At 35.2% G+C, this 26,654-nt stretch overlaps 1 protein-coding gene across 1 annotated transcript in view; it reads left to right on the top strand.

Annotated features, from left to right (window-relative positions):
- The window catches only part of USH2A (usherin), an 800,680-nt gene that overhangs the window by 54,470 nt on the left and 719,556 nt on the right, over nt 1–26,654 (top strand). The window contains exon 4 of the mRNA XM_003814150.6: nt 3,780–3,912. Within this exon, the coding sequence (XP_003814198.3) occupies nt 3,780–3,912 (133 nt within the window). The remainder of the gene's footprint in view (nt 1–3,779; nt 3,913–26,654) is intronic.

Raw genomic sequence — 26,654 nt, forward strand, 5'->3', positions numbered from 1 at the left:
AAGCTTCTAAGTTGGTTCTGGGAAAGCAAGTCACACAGAGAAGGTCCAAAAATATGTTATACACCACATATATTAACAAATTAAAACATAATTTCTCAAAGCAACTCCTTGGAAAAGATAATCCTTCTTGACTGCATTAAGATTCAGTATTTAAGTTAGAAACAACCATCATCATTTATAGTGATTCAAACACTATCTAGCATATTAAAATGTATTTTGTTGTCATCATACATACAAGCTCCTTGAGAGAAAGGATCATGACTTAACTCTTGTTGGTGTAGCTCATAGGGCCACTGTGGGTACCGAGTTGATGTTTTATGAATTCAGTTTAAATTAGAAGAATGTAGGCAATGGGAGTACCATTTGTCCAGTAAGAAATTCAGCACAGGTATTCTGTCTCTCTATTTCCCAGCCTGAGTCAGCAGTTTCTTTTAGTTTTGATGGCCAGCAGAAGTAAAATAGCAGCAAAGATCTGGCATTTCAGTGGAACAGGTGATTGTGGAAAATTGCTGTAGTCTAGGTGGACTCGATTCTATTTTCCCTTTGCTAGGTACTGAGCTATTGTGTAACTTTCTGGACTTTTGAATTATACTTCTCACTAATCTAGCATGCGAATGGGAGGATAGTGTCAAGAATTCTACTTAAAAAAAAAAATCTAGTGTACTCTTGTACTCAAAGGGATGAGTACAATCTATCACAGGGACACAAATGTGACCAAAAAAGTGGTTAAAATAAAATATGAAACTGAAGAGAATGAAGATTTGAGCATGACCTTCTCTGTATCTTCTTTCCAAAGTGTTTTTGGATCTCTTATGAAGGGGATTTAAAGGCTTTTCTACAACTGCTACTGCTTTTGTCAATTCATTCATTCAAGACACACCAATAAACATGCACGAGCTCCTCTTATCCTCATAGGGCTAGAGAATGAGATAGGTGCGAAGTTTATTTTAGCAGAAGGCTTTCTTTTCACAAATCAGAAATTCCATTGTATGTATTCCCTTAAATAACTGGCAAAGGGACCATCGGAATGAGCTATGGCAAAAATCCACCTCAGTCTTTACAGCTTCAGGGTGATGGGGCCCCAGATCAGAATTGTAAAATAGTTTAGAGAATCTTGGAACATAAAACATGGTGCGGAAAAACCAAGAAAGATTTAATCCTATGTATGGAAAGGTGGTTGGTAGGGGAGGGGGCAATGGAAGAGAGTGGCTTGGGATCATCATTAATCGTTATTTAAGTACCTACAAAGTGAAAATATCCTTCTGGAATTCACTGCAAGTGACACTGAATTCTTCTACTAAGCAAATATGTGATGAGTTGATAAAAAAGAAGGTCCTGAACTCTTGACAACAGATATAATACAGTGAATACAGAAAATCAAAATCATGCCTTCTATCTGACTCAAAATAAAGGTGCACTTAAACTTGTAAAAGACAACATTTTTATTTGAATGATATGACAGAAGTGTCACGGGAGTGTTACCTGCTATAAAGAAAGCCTAAGAATTATTACCTTTATTAGACCAGTGACACTGAGCTTTAGCCATACATTTCTAACTTCTGTCCCTCTACAGAGACAATTTTCTTTTCTTAAATAAACTGTCATGCTAGTGTTAATATATTGTTGGCTCTCTCATGCTCTGAGAATACTGCTGATATAAAACATGTATATGTTAGATTGGTAATAGTATCTTTAGTGTAGCTGACTAGAACAAATGTGTTTCCCTCATGGCTGTGCTAATGTGATAAAGGAAAATTGGCTGTTCATCAGCTTTTGGCTGGGTAAAGACAGTAGAGATGGAACCACATTCTTTTTTATGCATTAATACCACCGAGAACTTTTCACTAGTTATATTTCATGTGCCTGCATGTTGTGCAAAGATGTTGTAAAACATGAGATAATGCTACAAATAACAAAGTAGAAAAGCCTGTATCTTTTATAATGATAACAGTCAAACACCAAATGACAGTAACAGGCTGTAAAAAATGGGATGCAAAAAAAATGCAGCCCTACTACCCAGCAAAGCGGAATATATCCAGGCCCTTGAGGACTTGGTATATGATTTGAGGTATATTAAAGCTTTGTTTTAAAATTAAATCAAATGCAACACTAGATCAATGGATTTAAGAAAGAACATAGTTTAAATGAAAGTAGGGTATTTAGAATGGAGAAAAGCCATTGTGGGTAACTTCTTGAAAAAATCTGTATTACCAAGTAATTATTGTATTAACTTCCTGTTTTTTTGTTTTGTTTTGTTTTGCTTGTTTTTTTTGGGGGGGACATTGAAAAAGATTTTTAAGGCAATAGTTCACATGATTTTAAGATGTTTGAGAATAAATGTTTATCTTCATTAATTACTGCAAGTCTTTTTAACATAAAAGCATTAAAAGTATAACCAGTTTCAGGCTCACAGCAAAACTGAGTGGAAATTTCAGAGATCTCCCAAACATGCTGTACCCCCATGTACCCACAGCCTCCCCCTCTATTAAAGCCCTGCACCAGAGTGGTGTTATATTTGTTACAATTGCCGGACCTACACTGATACATCATTACCACTCAAAGTCCATAGCAGAATAGCATGTTGAATGTTTTGCTATCATTTTAATTAAAATGTTAACATCCAACCTTTCCTTTGCATGACCTTAAATCTCACTCTTTCCTCCCCTCTCTCAACCCCTCCCCTTTCCAGAGCCTTTTATTTGCCATTTCAGCTCCTTCACTAATTAGAGTACCAATTATTCCTTTTTCATTTAAGCTAAAAGCACTTGAACAAAAAGACTATTTGCAGAGATAAAGTTGATGTCCAAACAGCTGATTAGTTTATTTAGAAGTGTATGCAATTAAAAATTTTGTGCAGGTATCTATGGGTGTTTTCCATAAAAGTTTGATAGCATTGGCTATTCTGGGCTCCAGTCACATAAACAAAAATCCCATAGCTTTTTAATCATGTAATCCAAGAGTTATCAAGCTACAACCTGTGGGTCAAATTGGCTGGCCACCTGTTTTTATAAATAAAGTTTTATTTGGACACAGCCATGCTCATTTGTTTATATATTGTCTGTGGATGCTTTTGCATTACAGCATTAGAGTTGGGCAGTTGTGACAGTAACCATTTGGCCCATAAAACCAAATCATTTGACTTGCAGAGAAAAAAACATTCTCTAGCTATTTACAGAAAAAAAAATTGCTACTCCCTAATATGTGCAGTTATTAGGCTACTTGCTTGATTGATTAGTCTAGAATATGATTGGCAACTTTTTGTTACCCTACATTGGAAAAGTATATCTGAAAATCACCAACCGGATACCAATACCCAAGACAGTAAATTCAAGAAATATTTGATCCTAGTAACTTGAATTATATCCACATGCAATTCTTTGTAGTTATATCTGGTTTTAATTATTTCTTTCCCTTGTACTCATTTTGCTCTATTTCCAAATATAGCCATAACAAATTTAATTTGTATTTAAAGAAGTAACATATCCTCAAAAACCCTGTAAAAGCATGGCAACCAGAGCTGTTACATGTATGGGACAAACTATTATGTATACCTGTGAACACCCTGGGAGATATCATCACAGCACAAAATGACACTATATAGGTTTATATCTAGATAAACACATGGAGATATCACTGAGCTATTAAAATAATGTTTTCAGTCTTCCCAGCTGAACAAAGTAAAGAAGAAAGAAAGTTACTTAATAAAAACTGCTGAAATGTGTTTAATATAAAATAAAAGTTTATGCACTTAAACTAATAATGGTGGTAATTTCTTACAGGTGCATCAGACAAAAATCAGCTTCTTTATCAATGGCGTGGAGAAGGATCATACACCTTTCAATGCAAGAACTCTAAGTGGTTCAATTACAGATTTTGCATCTGGTACTGTGCAAATAGGACAGAGTTTAAATGGTAAGTTTCTGACTTCAGAATGTTATTTATTTCATCCAATTACATTGTTCTTAAAAATGCATCAAACAAATAATATTTTAAAATATCTACATGTATTCATCTTCTAGGGCTACTGAACAAATTACCACCAACTGGGTGGCAGATTAATGAAAGTAAAATTTATTTTTTCAGTTTTGGAAGCTGGAAGTCAGAAATTAAGGGTTCAGTGGTGTTGGTTCCTTCTGGAGGCTCTGAGGGCAAATCTATTCCATGTCTCTCTTCGTGGTAGCTGCTGGCAATCCTTAGTGTTCCTTTACTTGCTGTTTCCTAACTGCAATCTTGCCTCAGTCTTCATGTGGCCTTCTCCTCTGAATCTTCTCCCCTTTGCCTCTGTTATAAGGACACTTGTCATTGGATTTAGGGCCCACTCACAGTCAGGAGGATCTCACCCTGAGTTCCTTAACTTAATTATACTTGCAAAGACCCTTTTTCCAAATTAAAGTCATAGTTACAGGTTCCAGATGGATAATAGATCTTTTGGGATCTACTATATAACTTACTACATTTGGGAAGCTTTCAAATATAAACTTCTTTATTCTGATCAGTTTTTAAGTAATTTCAATGTGTAATAAACTATATTTCCTTTCTGTCTCTTTTCTGAGGGGTTTGCATTTTCATGTAGAGAATTGTTAAAGTAGAACTACGAAGTATTAGATGGAACCTGAGAAATAGTATTGACATGTAATTAACTGGACTGATGTTTACATTTACTACATTAAAAATGGGCCATATAGTTTAAGAAGATATCATATACTATATATTGAATAAAACCAGAAGTTGAAATAAGAAATTATCTTGAAATATCTAGTACAGTGGTCTTTAAAATGCCTGCATATTAAAATAAAAATAGTATTTTATATTATTATATAATATATGCTTATTATGAAAAAATCTAAACAATATGGAACTCTGTGAAATAGAAAGTATTTTCCATATTTCTATCTTCAGAGATAGATATAATTTAACTTTTTTATACTCCTACAGATTTTTAGTACATTTTTAGCTAGAGATATAAATATATTTTTCCAAAAATAAAATTACAATACATATGCTTCCTCTGAGCCTTCTAAAAATAAATACTTCTCCTTCAAATGTTATAAACAACGTTTCATGTCAATGTATCTTCTCATTTAGATATATGTTCTCATTTAAAATGGCTGTATTCTATGCAATTGTATAGTTGCAATCTATGAGATTTCTTAAGCTCCTATAATGAACATTTAGGTTTTCTTAATGTTTCAGTGCAATTAGCAGTTATTTTATAGAAAATATCATATATATATATACCCACATATATTTATATATCTGTGTCTATATCTACATTTCTATTTATATATATCAACCATCAATCTATGAATCATATACATAGACGTATACATACGTATATGTATTTGAGCAGTTGCCTGATTGCACAGTTCCTTAATATCCTATTTGGTGCCAACCTGCGTGAATTCATATCCCATTTCCTCACTTACTAGCTATATGGTCTGGCAAGATATTTTAATATCTCTAAAGTGTAGTCACCCCAACTTTAAAATGATGATGATGATGATCATAATATTGATTTCCCATAGGGCCAATGTAAGGATCAAATGAAGCAATGTCATATAAAACATTACTGTGTTTCAAGCACCTGGCATGTATTAGATACTCAATATTTATTTGTTAAATGAATGAATGGATGAAGTGCTAAGCATAATGCCTGTATATAAACTATATTTTCTCTTTCTTGGGCATGGGGCTGGATTTTAATGTACAGCATTGTTAAAGTAGGACTATACAGTATTAGATGAAAACTGAGAAATAATATTAACATATAATTAACTGGACTATGTGGTTTATATTTTCGCACACTAAAAATTGGCCATGTAGTTTAAGAAGATAACATATATGCTATATATTGAAAAAAATTACTAAACTATATCAGTAAATAATAATAATATTATTATTTTATTATTATTATTTTTTGACATGGAGTTTCGCTCTTGTCGCCCAGGCTGGAGTGCAGTGGTGCAATCTCGGCTCTCTGCAACCTCTGCCTCCTGGGTTCAAGTGATTCTCCTGCCTCAGCCTCCTGAGTAGCTGGGATTACAGATGTGCACCACCATGCCTAACTTTTGTATTTTTAGTAGAGATGGGGTTTCACCATGTTGGCCAGGCTGGTCTAGAACTCCTGGCCTCAGGTGATCCACCCACCTTGGCCTCTCAAAGTGCTGGGATTACAGGCGTGAGCTACCGCACCCTGCCATAAATAATAGTATTATTAATGTTATTATAATTATTTCCTGAAAATAAATCCATAGAAGTTGAATGGCCGGGTTGAAGTATATGGTCATTTTATATTTTAATACATATTACAGAGATTGCTCTAATGCATAACAATGGGCTACCTCCAGAAAGGTTGTGAAAATTTATAACCTCATTAAAATATATAGCCAAGTACTTGTTTCCTTAAACACTAACTATCCTTACAAATTATCCACTTTCTTTTCACCCTTGCCATTCCTCTAAGTGAAAAATATTGTTGAATGCTGACTCAGAATTATTTGGCCATTAATGAGTTTGAGTAGCTTTTTACATATGTCTTGATCATTTGCATTTCATTTATGAATTCCTTATTCATACAATGTGTCCATATTTATACTCTATAATTCCTTATTTATTTATAAAAACTCATTTATGTTAAGAATATTATGTTGTATATGTTTTCTTCAGTTTTTTGATGGCTTATGAACTTTGTGGTCTAGATATTTTAAAGTAATCCTTTAATATTTAAACAAAATAAAACATGTATGCAAGATAGTGCATAAATATAAAAGGTATAGCTTGATGAGTTTTTAATATTTATATACACCTGTGTAACTCTCATTTAAAAAAAGTCGTAGAACATTTCCAGAATCTCAGAGTCCCCTAATGAACATCCACTGTAAAGATAAAAACAGAATAGCATCAATGTAGCCCTCTATAACCATAGATTAATGTTGCCTGTTCTCAAGCTATCATACAAATAAAATCATGAAGTAGGTACTCTTTTGTGTTCTTTTTGCTTAGCACTATGCCAATGAGATTTTTCCATAGTGTATGCAGTTATATCTTTAGCTTTAGCAAATAATTCTGTAAAGTTTTCCAAAGTGGGTGTCCCAACAAGCAATATTTGAGGATTTCAGTTGTTCCACATCCTTATCAACTGTTAGTTTTGCCAGATGTTATCATTCTTTGCCATTCTTGTAGCCATGTAGTGCATTTCCTGATCATTAGTGATACTGAGATCTTTTCATGTGCTTATTTGCCAAATGAATATGCTTTTTTGTGAAGCCTTTTGCCAAGTTTTAATTGGACAGTTTGTATTTTTCTTAATAATTTATAGCAGGTCTTCCATATTTTGAATATGAGTTCTTTGACAAATACATGATAGCAAATATGGTCTTCTGGGCTAAGGCTTACAGTCACATTCTCTTGATGGTATTTGTCGATAAGCAGATCTTCTTAATTTTAATGAGTCTAATTTAGTCATTGTTTTATACTTAATACTTTTTGTGTTCTGTTTAGACTATTTTTGCAAACCCTGATATCACGAAGATATCCTCCTACAGTTTATTCAGGAAGCTTTATTATTTTACTTTTCAAATTTTGGTCTATGTTCTATCTGGAATAGATATTTTGAGATTATATAAGGTAGGGGTCAAAATTTTTGTCCCACCTGAATGTGTAATTAACCTAGAAAACCTTGCCTCTTGAAACAAATCAATGTTTCTACCATTCTGCAGTGGTAACGTTGTCGTGAATCAGGTCTCTGTATATGTGAAGATGGGTTTCTTTCTGAACTTTCTATTCTGCCTCAGTGATCTGTCTGTCTATCTATACTTGGGCCAAAATATTTAGTTTTAATTACTGTAACTTCATACATGTCTTCATATCTAGTAGTTCTCCAACTTTTTTTCTTTTAAGATTGCCTTGGCTATTATATATGAATTTTAGAAACAGTTTTTCAATTTTCATAAAAAATTCTGTTGAGATTTAAATTACTAATTTGTATTTAGGAGAATGGGCATCTAAACAATATCAAGTATCCAGCCCATAAATGTAATATATTCCTTGATTTCTCCCAGCAATGTTTTTAGTTGTCTGTATAGAGGTCTCACTCCTATTTGTTAGACTTGTTCAAATATATTCATTGGTTTTCCTTTTTAATAGACTGTATTTTTTTAGAGCAATTTTAGAGTCACAGAAAAATTGAGTGGAAAGTATAGAGAGTTCCAGTATACTCTCTGCTCCTACACACGCACAGCCTTCCCCATTGTCAATATCCCTCACCAGAGCGGTATATGGTATATTTGTTACAATTGATTAACCTACATTGACACATCATTATCACCCACAGTCCATAGTTTACATTAAAGTTCACTCTTGGTGTTGTACAACGACAAGTATCCACTACTCCAGTATCCTACAGAGTAGTTTCACTCCCTAAAAATCTTCTATGTTCCTCATATTCATCCTTATCTCTATCCTAACCCCTAGCAATCACTGATCTTTTCACTGTCTCTGTATTTTCACCTTTTGTAGAATATCATATAGTTGGAATAAAAAATCATGTATCCTCAGATTGGCTTGTTTCACTGAGTAATATGCATGTAAGATTTCCCCATGTCTTTCATGGCTTGGTGATTCATATCTTCTTAGTACTAAATAATATTCCATAGTTAGATATAGCATAGTTGATTTATTCATTCACCTACTGAAGGACATCTTGGTTGCTTCCACATTTTGGCAATTATGAGTAAAGTTGCTATAAACATCAGTGTGTAGGTTTTTGTGTGAACATAAGTTTTCAACTTATAAATACCAAAGAGCGCAATTACTGGATCATATGGTAAGATATGTTTAGTTTTGTAAGAAACTGTAAAATTGTCTTCCAAAATGACTATATCATTTTACATTCCTATCAGCAATGAAAGAGAGTTCCTTTTGCCGCACATCCTCACCAGCATTTGGTATTGTCAGTGTTCTGGCTTTTTGGCCTGTTGGTTTTCATGCAATTATACTTAGTATTGTTTTTGAACTTCACTTGCTAATTTTGTTACTATTGCATTAAAATATAATCAGTTTTTATATTTACCTATGTTCAGTGACCTTGCCAAACTCATTATTATGATAGGTACACAATCCTATCATTTGCACATATCAGGAACTCAACTCTTTTTGAATGTTTGTAATAAATGTATATAATGGACATGCCATAAATATCTCCTGTAGATATTTTTGTCTGATGCACTTATTAATTCTGAAATAATATAAAATGTTAGTTCTGTTTTTCTGTATGACCTGAGTTATTAGACCAACGTCTAGTTTTAAAAAAGAAGGTATATATTTTTGATATTCAAAACACTGTGGTTAAATTGCCAAGCTCTGGTTTAAATATAACCCAGGTGTACTTCTTTGATCAAAATATTCACTCTCTTTAAGTCTGGTTTCTAATCTATTAAATGGTGGTTTAATATATAATTCATAGGAATCTTATAAGAATTATGTGAGATGATGTATGTTTAGAATATAAATTGCTTGTTGTATAGTAAATGTACATTAAGTGGTAACTATTTTTAAACTCTTTGAACATCGATTTTCTTATTGTGAAACAATAAGATAGGGATAACACTATATTTCCATATGATTGTTGTACCAATCAAAAGAGAAAATATGAAGACCGTATTACTTTAGTTTGTGTATGCTCTTAGATCAAGCTAAACTCATGTGAAGAAGCAATCTTTTAAGGAACTTATATATTTAGGAACTTGGTTTGAGTAATTAGTATATTGCATAATCTTATAAAATACTCTGCGTGCAGAATTTTTAAATAACACATTAAATCTTGTGAGCCTTATTTCAATATTTAATCCCCATTATACTTCTAAAAGTGTTTTATTGCACCAAATGTTGCTCAAAGTATTGATAGCGCCATAAATTAGTCCCCTATGCACTGCAGGGTTAAAATGGCTTGCTTCTATTCTACTTCAGTATACTAAATGTTGGATTAATGCTTCAAAAGAACAGTGTGAACTGAAGATGATATTTTTAAACTGTGTAGAAATAAATTTCACTCCTGACTAGAAAACATGTAACAGGAAACCGGTTTATTTCAAATATTATTTAGTTTTTATTACAACTTTCTCTGTTATGTTCTTGACATCTGAGAGCTACAGAAGGAACAGGATATTTTAAATAATTTTTATCTTTATTCTATCAATTTATATGTACAGTCGTACCTACTGTATCTTTTCTCTAATTAGAGATGGCATATAGACTGGCTCATTACTTCTGCCTAATGAGCCAGGCTCCATGCCACCTCTCTAATCAGAAAAGAGATAGGTACAGAATGTTCCTATGGACTTATTATAAATCATTTTCTTTCTCTCACTTGCTCCTTTTTTTAATCAAAAAATTAAGTCACTGTCCTCCATACTTTTGTCCATATCCAAGATGGTTTCATTCAGAAGAGGTAATTGTGCAAGCGATTACTGAGCTGAATTAAAGGTGCTCTCATGCAGTGCCAGGCCGGCTGTCTCTGCTTTGGAACAGACACTGCCTCAAACACAAGCACATCAAATGAAGGCCTATAGCAGATCAAGATGGATCTTTTCTGTCTTTCTCTGATTAGGTTTGACTTGGTTCTCTGTTTCTGCACCCAGAAAGTAACAACCTTCCATATGAGTGTTGGCTACTACAGAGCTTTTTCTTTGAGTCTTATCTCTAGCATAACTCTCAGAAAAATGTGTTGCCAGTGACACTTTCTGTTACTGCAGGACTTGTCTTTGCTTTCCCTGGAAAAGTAATCAATGGACCAAATGCATGCTTTTTACTGAACCCTCATTTATCCTTATTAATGGTATAATCTGATTTGATCAGGCTGAATTTTATGTATACAAATAGAAACACCTTAGACCATCTATATCAACCAAAGTGTGATGGCTCCTTTTTAGAACATTTTCTTTTAGTTGTAGATTTATTTTAGTGCTTCCAATTGGGTATATAACCTGGAGCACTTGTGTTAGCAGATATGTAGTTATGAGGAGTCACCAATGTCATCGTGGTAATAAACCATACTAGCTCTCCAAATTTTGGATTTAAAATTACACAACTACATGAATCAAAACTTTTCCCAGTTATTTCTGAACTCATTTATCAACAGAGTTCTAGTTGCCCATTAAAGGTGAGAATTTCTACATTATACATTCAAATGTGCATAGCACTTTCTTAAGAAGATCATTGGTCATTAAGGAATCAATAAATATTTGTTGAGTGTCTGTTAAAGTGAATATGCAGGGAAGAAAAGGATCATCATCTAAAGCTAACTCCTACTTGCCTTCCTTTCTGTGTTTTCAACGTTGTGTGTCTTAGCCCATATGCTTGTACTTGATTCTAAAGTTGGAATGCTACTTCTAATTTCTACCAGTTTCCCATGGGTTCACATTTCTAACCTCTGCTAGATACACAAACTCCATTTTAGTTCAGCTGAAATCATGCTAATTTTTTTCAGAGAGAATTATTTTTGGGAATTAGATTAAAAAAAACTTAGAAAGTATTGAAATTGACTAAGAGATTGGAATGGAAGAAGAGTATAGGAATACAGTATATAGATAGAGAGGAGTTTACTTAGTTTCAGAACATTGCAGACAAGGTATCTAGCAATATTATCAGACAAGTTATGTTGTATATTTAAAATGATGTTAATGTAGCTCTCTCAACCATACTAAGTAAAAACTGCTGATTAATTAAAATTTGAATGCAAAGTATGCAATCATAAGGTAGTAGAGGAAAATGAAGGCAAGTGTTTCTATAATTCTAGCATATTATGGACCTTTATTAGCACGATACCATGTCCAGAAACACTAAAGGAAAATATTGAAACATCTGACTATTAAACTGGGACTTTAAAATTCAAACAATGATTATCATTTTGTACTTGATAGTTTGGCAAGGACTAGAAAAGCAATTATACCGGTGTTGGAAATAGTTTGGGGTAACCTGGCAAACTATCAAAAGTAAAAATGCGAAAACTACTTAATCCAAGATTTCTACTTCCAGGACACTATCTCGAGAATATAATTAGACAAAGACTTAAATACATACTCAAAATGTTCATTGTAGAATGATTTAAAGTAACAAATAACTGGAATCAGTTAAAAACTTCAAAAAGGAATTGATTTAATAAATTATAATTCATGCCTACTGTGGAATAGTATACACCATCAAGAGGAATGAAATATGTCTCTTTCTATGTACATGGCAATGGGTTCATGATGTGTTATTACATGAAACAAACAAGATTGTATAGTACAAAATTCTATAAATTTAATATATATGTTATAAACATACATATACATATTAAAGTTCTGGAAGGAAATATGCCAAAATGTTCTTCAGAATGTTAGTAATGTTAATCTCTATGAGTGGGATTGCAAATAATTGCTTTTTAAATTTCTTTTTGTGCAATTTTTTTCAGTAAACTATAATTTTATAATAAGAATTAAAAATATTTTCCAATTTTGGACAAAATAATAAATGGAAGCATTTTCAGAATAGATTTATTCTATGAACGTAACAAGTTCAGCCAGAGACGCCTAATTTGTATAGTACAGAGGGTGGTCTTGAAAATGTTAGTCATTTAAATTCTGTACTTGTCACATGGATTCAGGAAACACAAGCGTTCATTGGATATTTAACTCATTGTACATATAATTATTATTACTATAATAATTTGTGCCTGAGAAGCAAAGCATGAGATTTAGAATCAGACAGATTTTGGTTTGAATGCTAGTTCTGCTTCTTAACAGCCAAGTGACTTTGGCAAAGAATATAACTTCTCAATCCAATTTCCTAATATGTTTTCTCATTTATAAAATGTGTTTTATATACATACTTTTCAGGGTGATCAGAGAGCTTATAAATAATACATGTTTGATTCATGTTAGGTATTCAATAAAATTTCGCTATCATAAATATTATTGTTAATTTAGTTAATAAGTTTATTGACTGTGATACTTAAAATTTTAACATAATGGCCATGACCATATTTAATTTTTTTTGGCTGAAAATCAAAATTTACTTAGGGTGAGGGAGAAAAAAAGTCCAGTTTAGATTCATTATGTAGCAGATATTTTAAAATTCTGTGTTTTGTCTATGTAAACCCCACAAAATAATTTCTCTCTCTTTTTAAAGATCTGTCCTTTCTAGTGTTCTTCAATGTTTCCTGTTCATCCTCACTTCCACCTGATGCTATTTCTTCTTAACCCAAAGAACCTCCCTTTTCATTGCTTGTAGCTCAGCCTGCTGAAGCAAATTCTCTCAGCTTGTGTAAAAATGTCTTTACTTTTGCAGGATATTTTCATTTGATATAGAATTCTACATTGATTACTGTTACTTCTTTTAGAACTTTAAAGATGTTGTTTCATTGTCTTCTTGCCTTCATTGTTTCTGGTGAGATATCAGCCACTATTTATATAAATGTTTTCTTGTATACTATATGTTTCTTTCTCTTTCTTTCTTTCTTTCTTTCTTTCTTTCTTTCTTTCTTTCTTTCTTTCTTTCTTTCTTTCTTTCTTTCTTTTTGAAGCAGAGTCTTTCACTCTGTCAACCCAGGCTGGAGTGCAGTGGTGCGATCTTGGCTCACTGCAACCTCCGCCTCCCGGGTTCAAGTAATTCTCATGCCTCAGCCTCCCGAGTAGCTGAGATTACAGGTGTATGCCACCATGCCAATTTTTGTATTTTCAGTAGAGACCGTGTTTCACCATGTTGGCCAGCCTGGTCTCGAACTCCTGACCTCAGATGATCCACCCTCCTCAGCCTCCCAAAGTGCTGGGATTACAAGTGTGAGCCACCATGCCTGGCCTATATATTGTTTTCCACTTGATGCTGTTAAGATTTTATTTTTATCTTTCATGTTATCAGTTTATGATATGCCTAGGAATGATTTTCATTATATTTGTCCTGCTTGAGGTTTGCTTAAATACTTGGATATGTACGTTGGTGTTTTCATTACATTTGGAAGTTCTGATAGTTGTATCTTCAAACTTTTCTTTCTTTTTTTCCTTTTTTTGCTTCCTTTTCTTTCTTCTGTAATAAGACTCTAGTTAGATTGATGTTAGAGCACTAGATATTGTCCCATAGATATTGGGTACAGTTTTGTTTGTTCCTTTGTTTTCATTTTCCCCACTCTTTTTTGTGTTTCAGTTTGGATACTTTCTATTTGACTTGTCTTTATTTCACTGGTCAATTTCTCTTTTGTGTCTAGGCTGCTGCTAAGCCCATCTAGCAAATTGTTGATTTCTAAATTATACTTTTCATTTCAAGTATTTTCATGTGGCCGTTTTGTAGACTTCATCTATTGGCTCAAATTCACCCATCTGTTTGCATGTATTATTCACTATCACCCCTAGATCTTTTAGCATTTATATTATAGGTATTTTCAAATCCCTATTTGATAATTCCAACATCTGGGCCATGTCTGCATCTCCTTCTATTGACTCTTTCCTCTCTTTACAAAGGGCCACATTGTGTTGATTTCTCATGTGTCTTAAATATTTTTATTGTGTGAAAAACGCTTTGCGTAAAAGAATGAAAGAGGTGGAAGTAAATCATATTTTTTTGCGTTTTTCCCTTTACAAAGAAGAGCACTGCTGGTTCTATGAGACCTTTTGAATGGGGGTGGGCAGTAGGAAAGAAAAAATATCAAACTGACTTGAAGTTGATCTGTATGTGGGCTTTACTACAGTTTTAATATTATTTAGCTCACTACTGGTTTCAGATATCTGTGGATAGAATTGAAAATAGTTAGACACATGTCTGGTGGGGCCTCCTTAGAATTCTAATATGTCATTCTGGCCTCTGTATGGCTGCTTCCTTCTTACTCCTTCTATGCCTGAATCCTCTATTTCTTACCTCTGAGCTAAGTATGGGAGTAGCCCTGGGTCTCGTCCAATGAGTTACATGTCCAGTAAATGTTTGTGTTTCCTACAAAAGGCTTATTACTTTCTAGAATTTAATTCATTTAGTTTTTTCTGTGCGCTCTACATTTTGATGGGTTAAAAAATAATGACTTTAGGGCTTATCTGGCTTGTTTTGGTTGTTAGATTGACAGCAAAGTGATGGTCCCTTACAACTTTTTACATTTAAAGCAGATGTTGAACTATTATAACAACATCTAATTTATACCCCTTTTTTTCTTTGGCACAACTCTGTCTATACTTAACTCTCCAACCCTCTAGATTGTTTCAGCTATGGCTGGTCACTGACTCTGAACAAAAAAGGTGCATATTACTTGGCCCCAAAGATTATTTTGGTAGAATTCAGGCATCGACGTTTTAATTACCTCCTCTAATTTTTCATGGGGATTTTCAGCTTTTGTGGGCCCTAATTTATCCCTGACTCTTAACTTTTATAACTGCTTCTTTGGTTTGCCCGAAATCTGTTTACTGCTAATATTTAAAACTGAAACATGTTTTTTTATAAATCTAGCCATTGGATCTTGTTTCACTAATGATCATGTGGCATCGTTTAATCTTGGTGCCCCCCAGCGGCTCTGTTTGTTCAGTTTGTATAGCACATGCATCTCTTGTGTTTCTTTTTCTGTCAGATACATAATCATATTGATTAGTGTATACCCCTTATACCCTGAGTCCAAAAATTCCTCATCCCTCCCGGGATCTTCAAATGATTTAACGACTTTCCACTATCTCTCACTTTTTGATGTGGTCTGTTCCCTCCTTACTCAACTTAAGTTTCATGGCCAGTTATTACAACCACTTCTTTTCATGGAACTGGACTTCCCTGCCTTTTTTTCTTCACTTCTACTATGATCTTGGCACTACCACAACATAGGCTAAATATACCCAAAGAGGATGACTCTTCCCACCTTAAACTCATGACCATGAACTTCCTATGTTTCCTGATGCTGCCCTGTAATCATTCCATATTTCCCTCATTCATTCACTTTCCTGTCTTATGCCAACTATTTATACATTTTCCTTTCTCATTATCCTGATCATCAGTGATTATATTACCTCCAACTTTACCATAAAAATTAACAAAAAGAATAAAAGAGCTTCTATAGATTTCCACTGCTATATTTATCCACCACTGGCATACCATCTATTAATAGATCTGACCAAGAATATCTTGCCTCATTTTTCCCCAATTTACTCCTGTATTGTAAAATTTTCTTGTATTAATGGAACATTTTCAAGGGAATAAAGGCATGTTGTTATTTTTCCATGAAAAATTATTCTTGACCCTCCCCCATTTCTTCCACTAGCCATTGTTTTATTTATTTGCTCCCCTTTTAGCAAAACTTCACCAAAGTATATTCAACCATAGGAGCCTTTAATTCCTCTTTTCAAATTCCACCATCTACAGTCAGACTTTAGCTCACCACTGCACTTAAGCTACACTTGTCAAATCTCTACTCACCTTCACATTATAAATCTAATAGTTAATTTCAAGTCTTTATCTTTTTGACCTATTAACATCATTTAATGGAGTTGATCACTCCTTCCTCCTTGGTATACGTTCTTCACTTGGCATCTAACACTCCATCATCTCTCTGAGTTTCTAGTTGCTGCGTCTCAGTTTGATTTACTGGTTCCTCTTCATCTACTTGACATCTTAGTATTGGTACTCCAAGCCTTAAGACTTAGCTCTGCTCCCATGTCTACAGACACTCACTCCCTTAAAGATCACCTCCAGTCTTATAGCTTTAAATGTCATCTAAGTGACTTGACCTCCAAATATAAATCTCCCCACCCCAGCCTCTTTCCTGAACTCCAGACGACTCTGTTACATGTATCGAACTACCCAAAGTCTCCATTTGAATGTTTAATTTACATTTCAAAATTAAACTTAATTTTTTTCAAAATGAAACTGGTTTTCTTAAGCTCTCTCACTTTGATCCATATACTACTTCTTCCATGGTCTTCCTCATCACAAGTGAAGGCAATTTCATTTTTCCACTAAGACAGAGAAAAAGATTTGGAGTCATCCTTGTCAATTCTCTTTATCTCATGTTCAACATTTTTTTTGTTTTGTTTTGTTTGCAAAATCTTGTTGGTGTTAGAATCAAAATATATCCAGATTTTGAATACTTCTTAGCACTTCCACTAGAATCATCCCAGTCCAATTCATGGTTGCTTCTTTGCCTGGATTACTACATTGTCTTTTAACTACTTCCACCCTGGCACTCCACTTTATTCTCAACACAGCAGCCATAATTGTTCTGTTAAATATCAGTCAAGCACATTACTTCTCTGCTCAAAATGCTCTATTTTTTCTCCACTTTACCAGAGTGAAAACCACCATTCTTACTATAACCTACAAGACCTAACTGAGCTAACAGCCATTACTTCTCTGGCTTTATTTCTTACATTTGTTTATTTTGTTCTCCTTGTTTTACACAAATTGGCCTCTTTGCCGATTTTTGACTATGGGAGGTGCACTTCTGCCTTGATACCATTCACTGTTCTTTCAACCTGGAACTTTTCACCTCCTGATGTCCATCAGGCTGACTCCCTTACCTGATTAGGTCTGCTCAATACCAGTTTCTTAAATACACCTTTTTTATCACCCTGTTTACATCTGCAAACACCAACTCCCCACTTTGGGTCTCATTATGTTGCTCTATTCTTTTCCATAGCACTTAGCATCTTTAATGTATTATAGAGTTGACTTATTTTTGTTGAATATATCTGTTTTTCCCTCTATAATATAAAAGAGAATGCAAGATTTTTTTATTTGCATTACTCACTGATATATCCCAGGATCCAGAAGATTGCCTATCACATGGTAGCTACTCAATACATATTGTCCAAGTAAATGAATGGATGGGCAGCTTCCATGCAGCATTAAGCCTGTGGATGTGCAGAATGCAAGAGTTGAAGCTTGGGAGCCTCTGCCTAGATTTCAGAGGATGTACAGAAAAGCCTGGGTGTCCAGGCAGTGGCCTGCTGCAGGGGCATAGCCCTCATGGCCCTAGAACCTCTATTAGGGCAGCAAAAAGGGGAAATGTGGTGTTGCAGTCTCCACTGAGTCCCCTCTAGGACATTGCCTTGTGGAACTGTGAGAAGAGGGCCACTATACTCCAGAACCCAGAATGGTAGCCACTGGCAGCTTTCACCCTCAGCAAGGAAAAACTGCAGGCACTCAGTGCCAGCATATGAGAGCAGCCACTGGAGCTAAGCCCTGCAAAGTCATAGGGGTAGAACTTCCCAAGGCCTTGGGAGCTCACTCCTCCCACCAATGTGCCCTGGATATGAGACGTGGAGTCAAAGGAGATTATTTTGGAGTCACTAAAATTTGATGACTGCTCTTTTGGGTTTCACACTTGCATGGGGGCTGTAGCCTCTTTTGTTTGGCTGATTTATCCCATTTGGAATGGAAATATTTACTCAATGCTTGTATCTGAATTATACTTTGGAGGCGAATAACTGGGTTTTGATTTTACAGGCTCATAGGTAGAAGGGAATTGCCTTGTCTCAGATGAGACTTTGGACTTTGGAGTTAATGCTGGAATGAGTTAAGACTTTGAGAGACTGTTGGGAAGGGATAATTGTATTTTGCAACATGAAAAGGACATGAAATTTGGGAGGGGCCGGAGGCAGAATGACATGGTTTGGATCTGTCCCCATGCATGTTCAGTTGTAATCCCCAGGGTGGAGGTGATACCTGGTGGGAGATGATTGGATTGTGGAGGTGGATTTTTCATGAATGGTTTATCGTGATAGTGAATGAGTTATCACAAGATCTGGTTACTTTAAAGTGTGTGGCACCTCCTCCCACTTTGCTCCTGCTTTCCACATGTGACGTACCTGCTTCTCCTTCACCTTCTGCCTTTATTGTGGGCTTCCTGAGGCCTCTCCAGAAGCCAAACAGATATTAGCACTATCCTTCCTGTAAAGCCTGCAGAACTATGAGTCAACTAACCCTCTTTTCTTTCTAAATTACCCAGCCTCAGGTATTTCTTTATAGCAAAGCAAGAATAGACTAATACGTTATCCTTTGTTACTGATGTCTAAAAATCTTTTTTTAAAAAATTAAAAGCAAGTATATTAAGACAGTGAAGGGATAAAAAATGGCTACTCCATAGGCAGAGCAGCCCCAAGGACTGCTGGTTGCCCATTTTTATGGTTTTTTCTTGATTATATGCTGAATGAGGGGTGGGTTGTTTGTTAGTTTTCCCTGAAAGGGGTGGGCAATTCCCAGAATTGAGGATTCCTCCGTGTTTTAGACCATATACGGTAACTTCCTGATGTTGACATGGCATTTGTAAACTGTCATGGTACTGATGGGAGAGTATCAGTGAGGACAACCAGAGGTCACTCTTATTGCCATATTGGTTTTCGTGGGTTTTAGCTGGCTTCTTTACTGCAATCTGTTTTATCAGCAAGGTCTTTATGACCTGTGTCTTGTGCCAACCTCCTATCTCATCCTGTGACTTAGGATGCCTTACCCTCTTGAGAATGCAGCCCAGTAGGCCTCAGCCTTATTTTACAGAGCCCCTATTCAAGATGGAGTTGTTCTGGTTCAAAAGCCCCTGACAATTACCCCCTCCCTTTTAAAAGAAAGTTCTTAATCTTAAGAGTTGTAGAGGGATGAAGATCCATCTTCTCTAACTTCTTCAAGCTGAATAGGGGTGATGATATTCCTGCCTAACAATTAGGGTCTCTTGTCTTTGGGATAGAGAGGAACTCAATCAGAAAATGTTGGTATGTCAAGGTCCCTTCAGAATACTTGAGTTCTGACAAAAGCTGATACCTGGAAGATTAATAAGTATTTAATTTAAGAAAACATTCAGTAAGCTTATCCTACACAAAGAGTATAACAGCAATACATTCCGCAGCAGTAAAGCAAAATAAATAAAATTATCACAACTAAACTAAATTAGAAGACTTTCCATGAACTGGGCAATTGTTGGAACCAAGCTGATATGTGGTTTCTAGTAAATCCCAGTATGTGCCCAGAATTAGAATATTGATCCAGATTTTGACATTGCCCATTCATTTTGTTTTTTTTTTTTTTTGAATAGTAGTCAGAGATCACTTGGTGATACACAGAAATAAGCAGAGTCTGTCTAAATTACAGAAAAAAAACCTTAAACACAACTAATGAGACTAGAATCTAATAACAGGTGTACCATAGTTTTTGAAGCAATTCTTTTTCTTTTCAGTCTCTCATTTTTACTAAAGATAAATTATAATAGAATTGATTTGTGTGCAAAAATGAGCTTTAGTCTTATACTTGGCCTGATTACTTGTATAAAATGCTAAAAAATAACTATTTTTCACATAGGATTTTAAAATTGGCTTTGATGGAACTTTGTTCCATAAAAAGGAATCTCAGATAAGACCTTTTTAAAGCTGAGCCCAGCCCTGGGTTTGTACAATCAAATACCTATGAGTTGGGTTAATTCCTTTACTCTTGAGGTCCTAAGACATCTTCGGGCTCCTGAGTCTATCAGAAAGTGACATTCTTTACTTATCACAGATCAGGAACCCTGTACAGGGCATGTGTAAACAAAGAATGTGACCAGTTTTCCCAAGGGGTTTTTATTGGCTTTATAAATCAAGATTGATTCCTTAAAGGAAAGCACACCATTCCAGTGAAAGTCTTGGTAAAATAACAAATTTTTCCAATTGTGTCCTGTTACAAAATAAAACAGATGCTTATTGCACTTATGCAAATATCTATTGTCATAAGTTAAGAATACTCACAAATAGTTTCTAAATTCTGAAGAAATTAGGTAGAATCAAATATGCCCCAAATTTTGTTCACAGGAGTAAAATTTACTCAATTGTTAAAAAGCTGTAAATAGCTTAAAAGAAAAGTTGCCTTGGCTCTGATAGCAAAACAAAGGATCAGCAACATTTTAAGCAAAAAGTTTTAAAAGATTACTTCAGCTATCTATTATTCAGCCCATGCAGTTAACTCTTGTTCAGCTTGATATTCATGAACATTTCAGCTTTCCATCAGTACTGAAAGTTTTATCCTCTCTTCTAATGTCACAATCTTCAAAGTTATTAGAAACGTGCATTCAAGAGCACCTGTCAAAATCCTATAGCTGACTCTAAACTTACTTTTTAAAGAGGATTAAAACAGGTCAACAACTTTCTATGGATGACAAAAAGTTTTAGAACGGCATATATTAAAGCCACAATTGATAAATAAATTTTGGTTAGTTCTGTGGCATACAATGATTTTACTGACAATTATAACTATTACTGATAATGTACACTAAGTCATATCAGAATTACAGGACTTTCCCATAATTTTGGAACACAAACCAATAACATATTTATACAAATACAGTCCAAAGAAAGCAAAGACCATTTCATATTTTTCCATGCTTCCTGTATGATATTTATACCAAATAACCTGAATATGCCATTTTGGACTTTAGGCCACCTAATAGCTAAGAGATTAATTAGGTCAGAAGAAGACATACTTTGTAATTTTATTTTGGAAAGCTTGTCAAATATTAAAGGTTTAAAACACTGGATATCACAAAATATAATTCCAGGTCATCATAAGTCATTCATTAGGCCAAAATAATAACTGAAAAATATTTAAAAGGGAAAAACCTTTACTCATTAATAGAGGGAAGACTTAGATCTCCAAACCATCTGTCTCTTTTCTTTCCTTTCCTATATAAAATTTCTTTTTTAAAAACAACCTCTTTGCATAGTTGGGAATATGGCTAATTCCACATGTCCCCAGGCCTTATCTAGAATCTAAAGTCTCCAAAGTAGGTAAGTTGAACAATTTTCAAAAGTCAAAGAAGCAGTTTCTGACCTTAAAGCATTTAGTAAACTTAATATGTGACCTGCCTAATTTAGACCAAATGTCTTTATTTTATCAATAATTTTTAAAGCTGTTTTTATTTCCCAAACATTCCTAAAGTCACATGAACTAAAAGTGATTACACTTTTTACTTTTCTGACAAAATATTTGATTTAGACACTTATTATTTTTAAACCAATTAATCAAAGCTCTTTTATATCACATATGCAGCACATATAAATACACAGACAGAAAAAGATCCAGTAAGATTTTTCATTTTTCGGCTTCTTAACTGGATTACTGGCTTCAGGGTGGAGCCTTAGAGGAACAGAGCCAGGAATGCGTGAAGTTTCTGAAGCCTAATAAGCAGGCACAGCTGGAAGGCAAACTAGATCTTCAGGAATTAAGGGTTCCATTTTAATACCAGATTCTGGATCCCAAAAAGAGGGAATTAGCCCATCTCCCATGGGAGTCTTACCTCTCAGTGGGGAGTGGGGGCATTTCCATAACTTCTAAGTGATCAAGAGCATGCTTCTCTGATCCAAATGTGCAAAGAGCCAAGTATTCCATAACTGCCATTAGCCATTCTCAAAAGTGTATTTCCTACCTAGTTATTGCACACCAAAGCTCTTTCCTAATGTAAAGTGATTTCTGATACCCCCAAAAGTAAAAAACATCAGATAACGCAATGCGAAACACAAGACAGCCTTAGATTTTGAGAGGGATCTATCCATTTCCAATTCCTGGGGTTTCATGAGGAAAACAGATGTTTTTTCTCAAAATGGGGTCTGTGGTGCTCCTTTTTTTCCCAGGGAGTCCCAGGCTGTTAGAACTTAAATATCTGCTTTTAATTAAGCTGACTTTTAATGGTACTGCTGTTTTTAAAAAGTCCTTTTAAATTTCTTATTAACTGACTTTAGCCAGGCAAAACTGTCAATAATTCTGGCTTTTGAACTTTATCAAAGGTAACCTCCCAGGTGTTCAGAGAAAGGAAAATTCAAGACAGACCATTGAGGGGAAGAGAATCAACAAATGTTCATGCGCATATCAAACCAGAAAGGACTCATTCCCTAAGCTGGGAATTGAACCCTGAACCTGGGTCACCATCGTGAAAAGAAAGCCTTAGCTACTGAGCTACTCACTGGGCAGTTTCCATTGCTCTTCCCAGAAGGAGTCTAGAGCAGCAGATTTTGAGTTTGCAAAGGTTTTAAATGCTCAAGATAATTTTGTAGAGCTAACTATGACATGAACCCCCAAATTCCTGTTTTCTGGATGGTAGAGACCTAGAGAAAGTACCGCCATGTGGTCACAAGGTCAAGCTCCCAAGGACATAACTAGCCAGTTTGCTGGGCCGTCTTGAACAGTAGGCTTATGGGGTCCTAAGCTTGTGTTCTATCCTAAGGTACCCCTCTTTCTAACAGAAATATACAGGAAGACAAATTCACAGTGCAAAGTACAATAGATTCACTACAGCTTAAAACTAGCCTCACAAATCCTTTTTCACATTAATCAGAACTTTACAGAAGAGATAAACAGTGATTTTTACCATTCTTTCAACTAGTTTGCACAGAGAGAAAGAGAGAGGACAGAAGTCTCACTGGTAAGAAATTCTTACCCTTTTGCTGCCATGCCAGGCTTCTGGGTTCCCTTTCCCTGAGCAGTCCTAGTGACCCAGCTTGCCGCACCATAGCCCTGGGGGCCAAGCTGCAACACAAAGGAAAATTGTCTTTTTTTTTGTCCTGGCCAGAGCAAAATATGTGTGACATAGACATTAGCCACTCTGCTCAGCACCCAATATCAAACTAGCAAGGCTCAAATTTGCCCCTGGTTGGGCCCTGTCATCATTAATCCAACCTCTGACCAGAAGTTTCAACATGTGGTCTCTGGGCAAGATGGTCACCCTGAGTAAGAGAAAAGGTAAGAAAGGGAAAGGAGAGAAAGAAAGAAAAGCATTGGCTGCATACGGCAGGGTGGGGAAGGCAAAATACTCAGGGATACCAGAGAAAGACCCTCCCATTGCGCAAAAGTTCAGGCTGCCGCTTGAAGGGATCTGTCATGAAGGGATCGTTTCCAGCAGTCCCATTAGCTCTCAAACATCCCCCTTTTGGGAGGAAAAAGCTCCCCAAGTCCCACATTCACGTGCGTGCCTAATTATGTCACCCACAGCCATCAGCAAAGAGGGCAAGGCAGATTAACCCAACGAGAATAGCAGTTGATATCTCATATTGCCAAACCCATTATTAGCTGAGAGGGACTTTACTGAGAGGGGCCTGAAACCCCCTAAATCTTAGGAAGGACTCTAACCTTCTTAAGTTGGGCCTTGAATCCATGTTCTGTCAAGTGTCCTTGTCTTTTATTAAGAGGGGCCTTTAACCGCCTCTGTCTTAAGAGAGACTCTAATGCCCCTAAATTAGGCCTCTAACCCATTTCCATCCTTTACCCGAGCAAATGTACCGCACTGACCCAGAGTCAGCCAATAAGTGCTGAAGTCTATTTCCTTTGGGTCAGGGGAGTCTCCTCAGTGTTGTCCCTTCCATGGTTCACCAGAAAGATGTTACCAGAAAGAGGTCCAGATCCAGACCCCAAGAGATACATTAAAACAAAGCAAGTTTTCCTTTTGAACTTGTCAAAAATTCCATCTTGTAAAGGATATTAAATGTTGCTTTAAGCTGAACCTTGAGCAAATTAGGTGGTTTGTGTGACCATACATGTATGTGGTGGCTTCTTGTTTGCAACTTCAAGGAACAAGTATTAATAGTTCAGTGTATTATGTTGATTTGAATTGAGCATTTGCACAGTTTGGATAATCTTAAATTTTGACAGACACTAGCTGTAGAGACTCTTTCTGTTACTAAATCCTTTTGTTTTGAAGCTATTGCCATTCGTCTTTCTCTTGTCCTTTATATTTTTTGTCTGTTTCTTTAAGCTTTTATTGGAAATGCGCATAAGTAAAGAATTACTTGTGTTACTTGCCAAGCAATGCACATTTCATAGTTTTAAATCTGTAATCAGCAATAAAAATCCTAAAATATGTATCTAAGAACATCTTAAAAAATTCTTTCTCACTCAAGAAAGAATTCAAGGTGAGTCCATAGAGTAAAGTGAAAGCAAGTTTATTAAGAAAGTAAAGGAATAAAGAATGGCTACTCCGTGTAGAGCAGCACCCCCAATGTCTAAAAATCTCAACAATGATAATAAAAGCAGAAAACATATGGTAATTTTTTGGCATAAAACCCTTACTGTAATGAGCATTAAAAACAAATAAACTGCTTTGGTTCTTCATTCTAGAGACATCATATTTAAAAACTTAGATTTTATTATTTGATTTTCATTTTGTTACAAAATAAAATATTCTTAGTGTCACACTAAACAGAGATCAGATAATTAACCTGACCCCATGATGCATAATTTTAATTTTAATTTCAATTTGAGTTCTTAATAGAAATAATGAAAGGCTGTTACCATATTTTGGTTGAATGGACACAGATCTATTTTTTATGGTACCACATTGAGAATTTGTTTTTTTACATATATAAATCTATTAATGGTATTGTCAAAATACTGCCTTTTTTTTTTTTAAGATGTGGTCTTGCTTTGTCACCCAGGCTAGAGTGCAGTGGCATGATCATATCCTAGTGCAGCCTCAAGAAATCCTCCTGTCATAGCCTCCTGCATAGCTGGGAGTACAGGTGCACACCACCATGCCTGGCTAATTTTTTTTTTTTTTTTGTAGAGATGGTTCTTACTATGTTGTCCAGTCCAGTTTGAAGCAATCCTCCTACCTCAGCCACCCAAAGCATAGGCATGAACCATCAAGCCCAGCTAGTCTTTTAAGCTTTATTGTTTTGAAAATAATGAGGATTATTACTTTGATATCATATTAGAATTTTTTCTAAAAATTTAACAAGAAATTATCTTTAGTTCCGTATAATCTGTGGGCAGCTATATCTATTTATAAGCATCTATGCCAATTATTACTTTACTTCTAGTTGTAATTTAAATTTTTTTTAGTTTTCAATGACACAGCTAGTCTTAATAACTTGATTTGTTTTTATTTCCATTTATTGAGTTTAGCATTTATAATAACTTAAAAAATTTTTTATTTCACTTCAAGTTCTGGGATACTTGTGCATAACGTGAAAGTTTGTTACATAGGTATATGCGTGCCATGGTGGTTTGCTGCACCTATCAACCTGTCATCTAGGTTTTAAGCCCCACATGCATTAACTGTTTGTCCTGATGCTCTCTCTCCCCTCCCCACGCCTGACAGGCCCTGGTGTGTATTGTTCCTCTCCCTTCATCCATGTGTTCTCATTGTTCAGCTCCCATTTATGAGTGAGAACATGTGGTGTTTGATTTTCTGTTTCTGTGTTAGTTTGCTAAGGATGATGGCTTCCAGCTTCATCAGAGTTTCTGCAAAGGACATGATCTTATTCCTTTTTATGGCTGCATAGTTTTCCATGGTGTATATATACCACATTCTCTTTATCCAGTCTATCATTGATGAGAATTTGGGTTGGTTCCATGTCTTTGCTATTGTAAATAGTGCTGCAGTAAACATACGTGTGCATGTATCTTTCTAGTAGAATAATTTATATTCCTTTGGGTATATGCCTAGTAATGGGATTGCTGGGTCAAATAGTATTTCTGGTTCTGGGCCTTTGGGGAATCACCACACTGTTTTCCATAATGGTTCAACTAATTTACATTCCCACCAACAGTGTAAAAGTGTTCCTATTTCTCCACAGTCTCACTAGCATGTTGTTTCTTGACTTTTTAATAATCGCCACTCTGACTGAAATGAGATAGTATCTCATGGTTTTGATTTGCATTTCTCTAATGATCAGTGATGTTAAGCTTTTTAAAAATGTTTGTTGACTGCA

This window comes from Pan paniscus, chromosome 1 (assembly GCF_029289425.2).
Source record: "Pan paniscus chromosome 1, NHGRI_mPanPan1-v2.0_pri, whole genome shotgun sequence".
In the NCBI taxonomy this organism is placed as follows: Eukaryota; Metazoa; Chordata; class Mammalia; order Primates; family Hominidae; genus Pan; species Pan paniscus.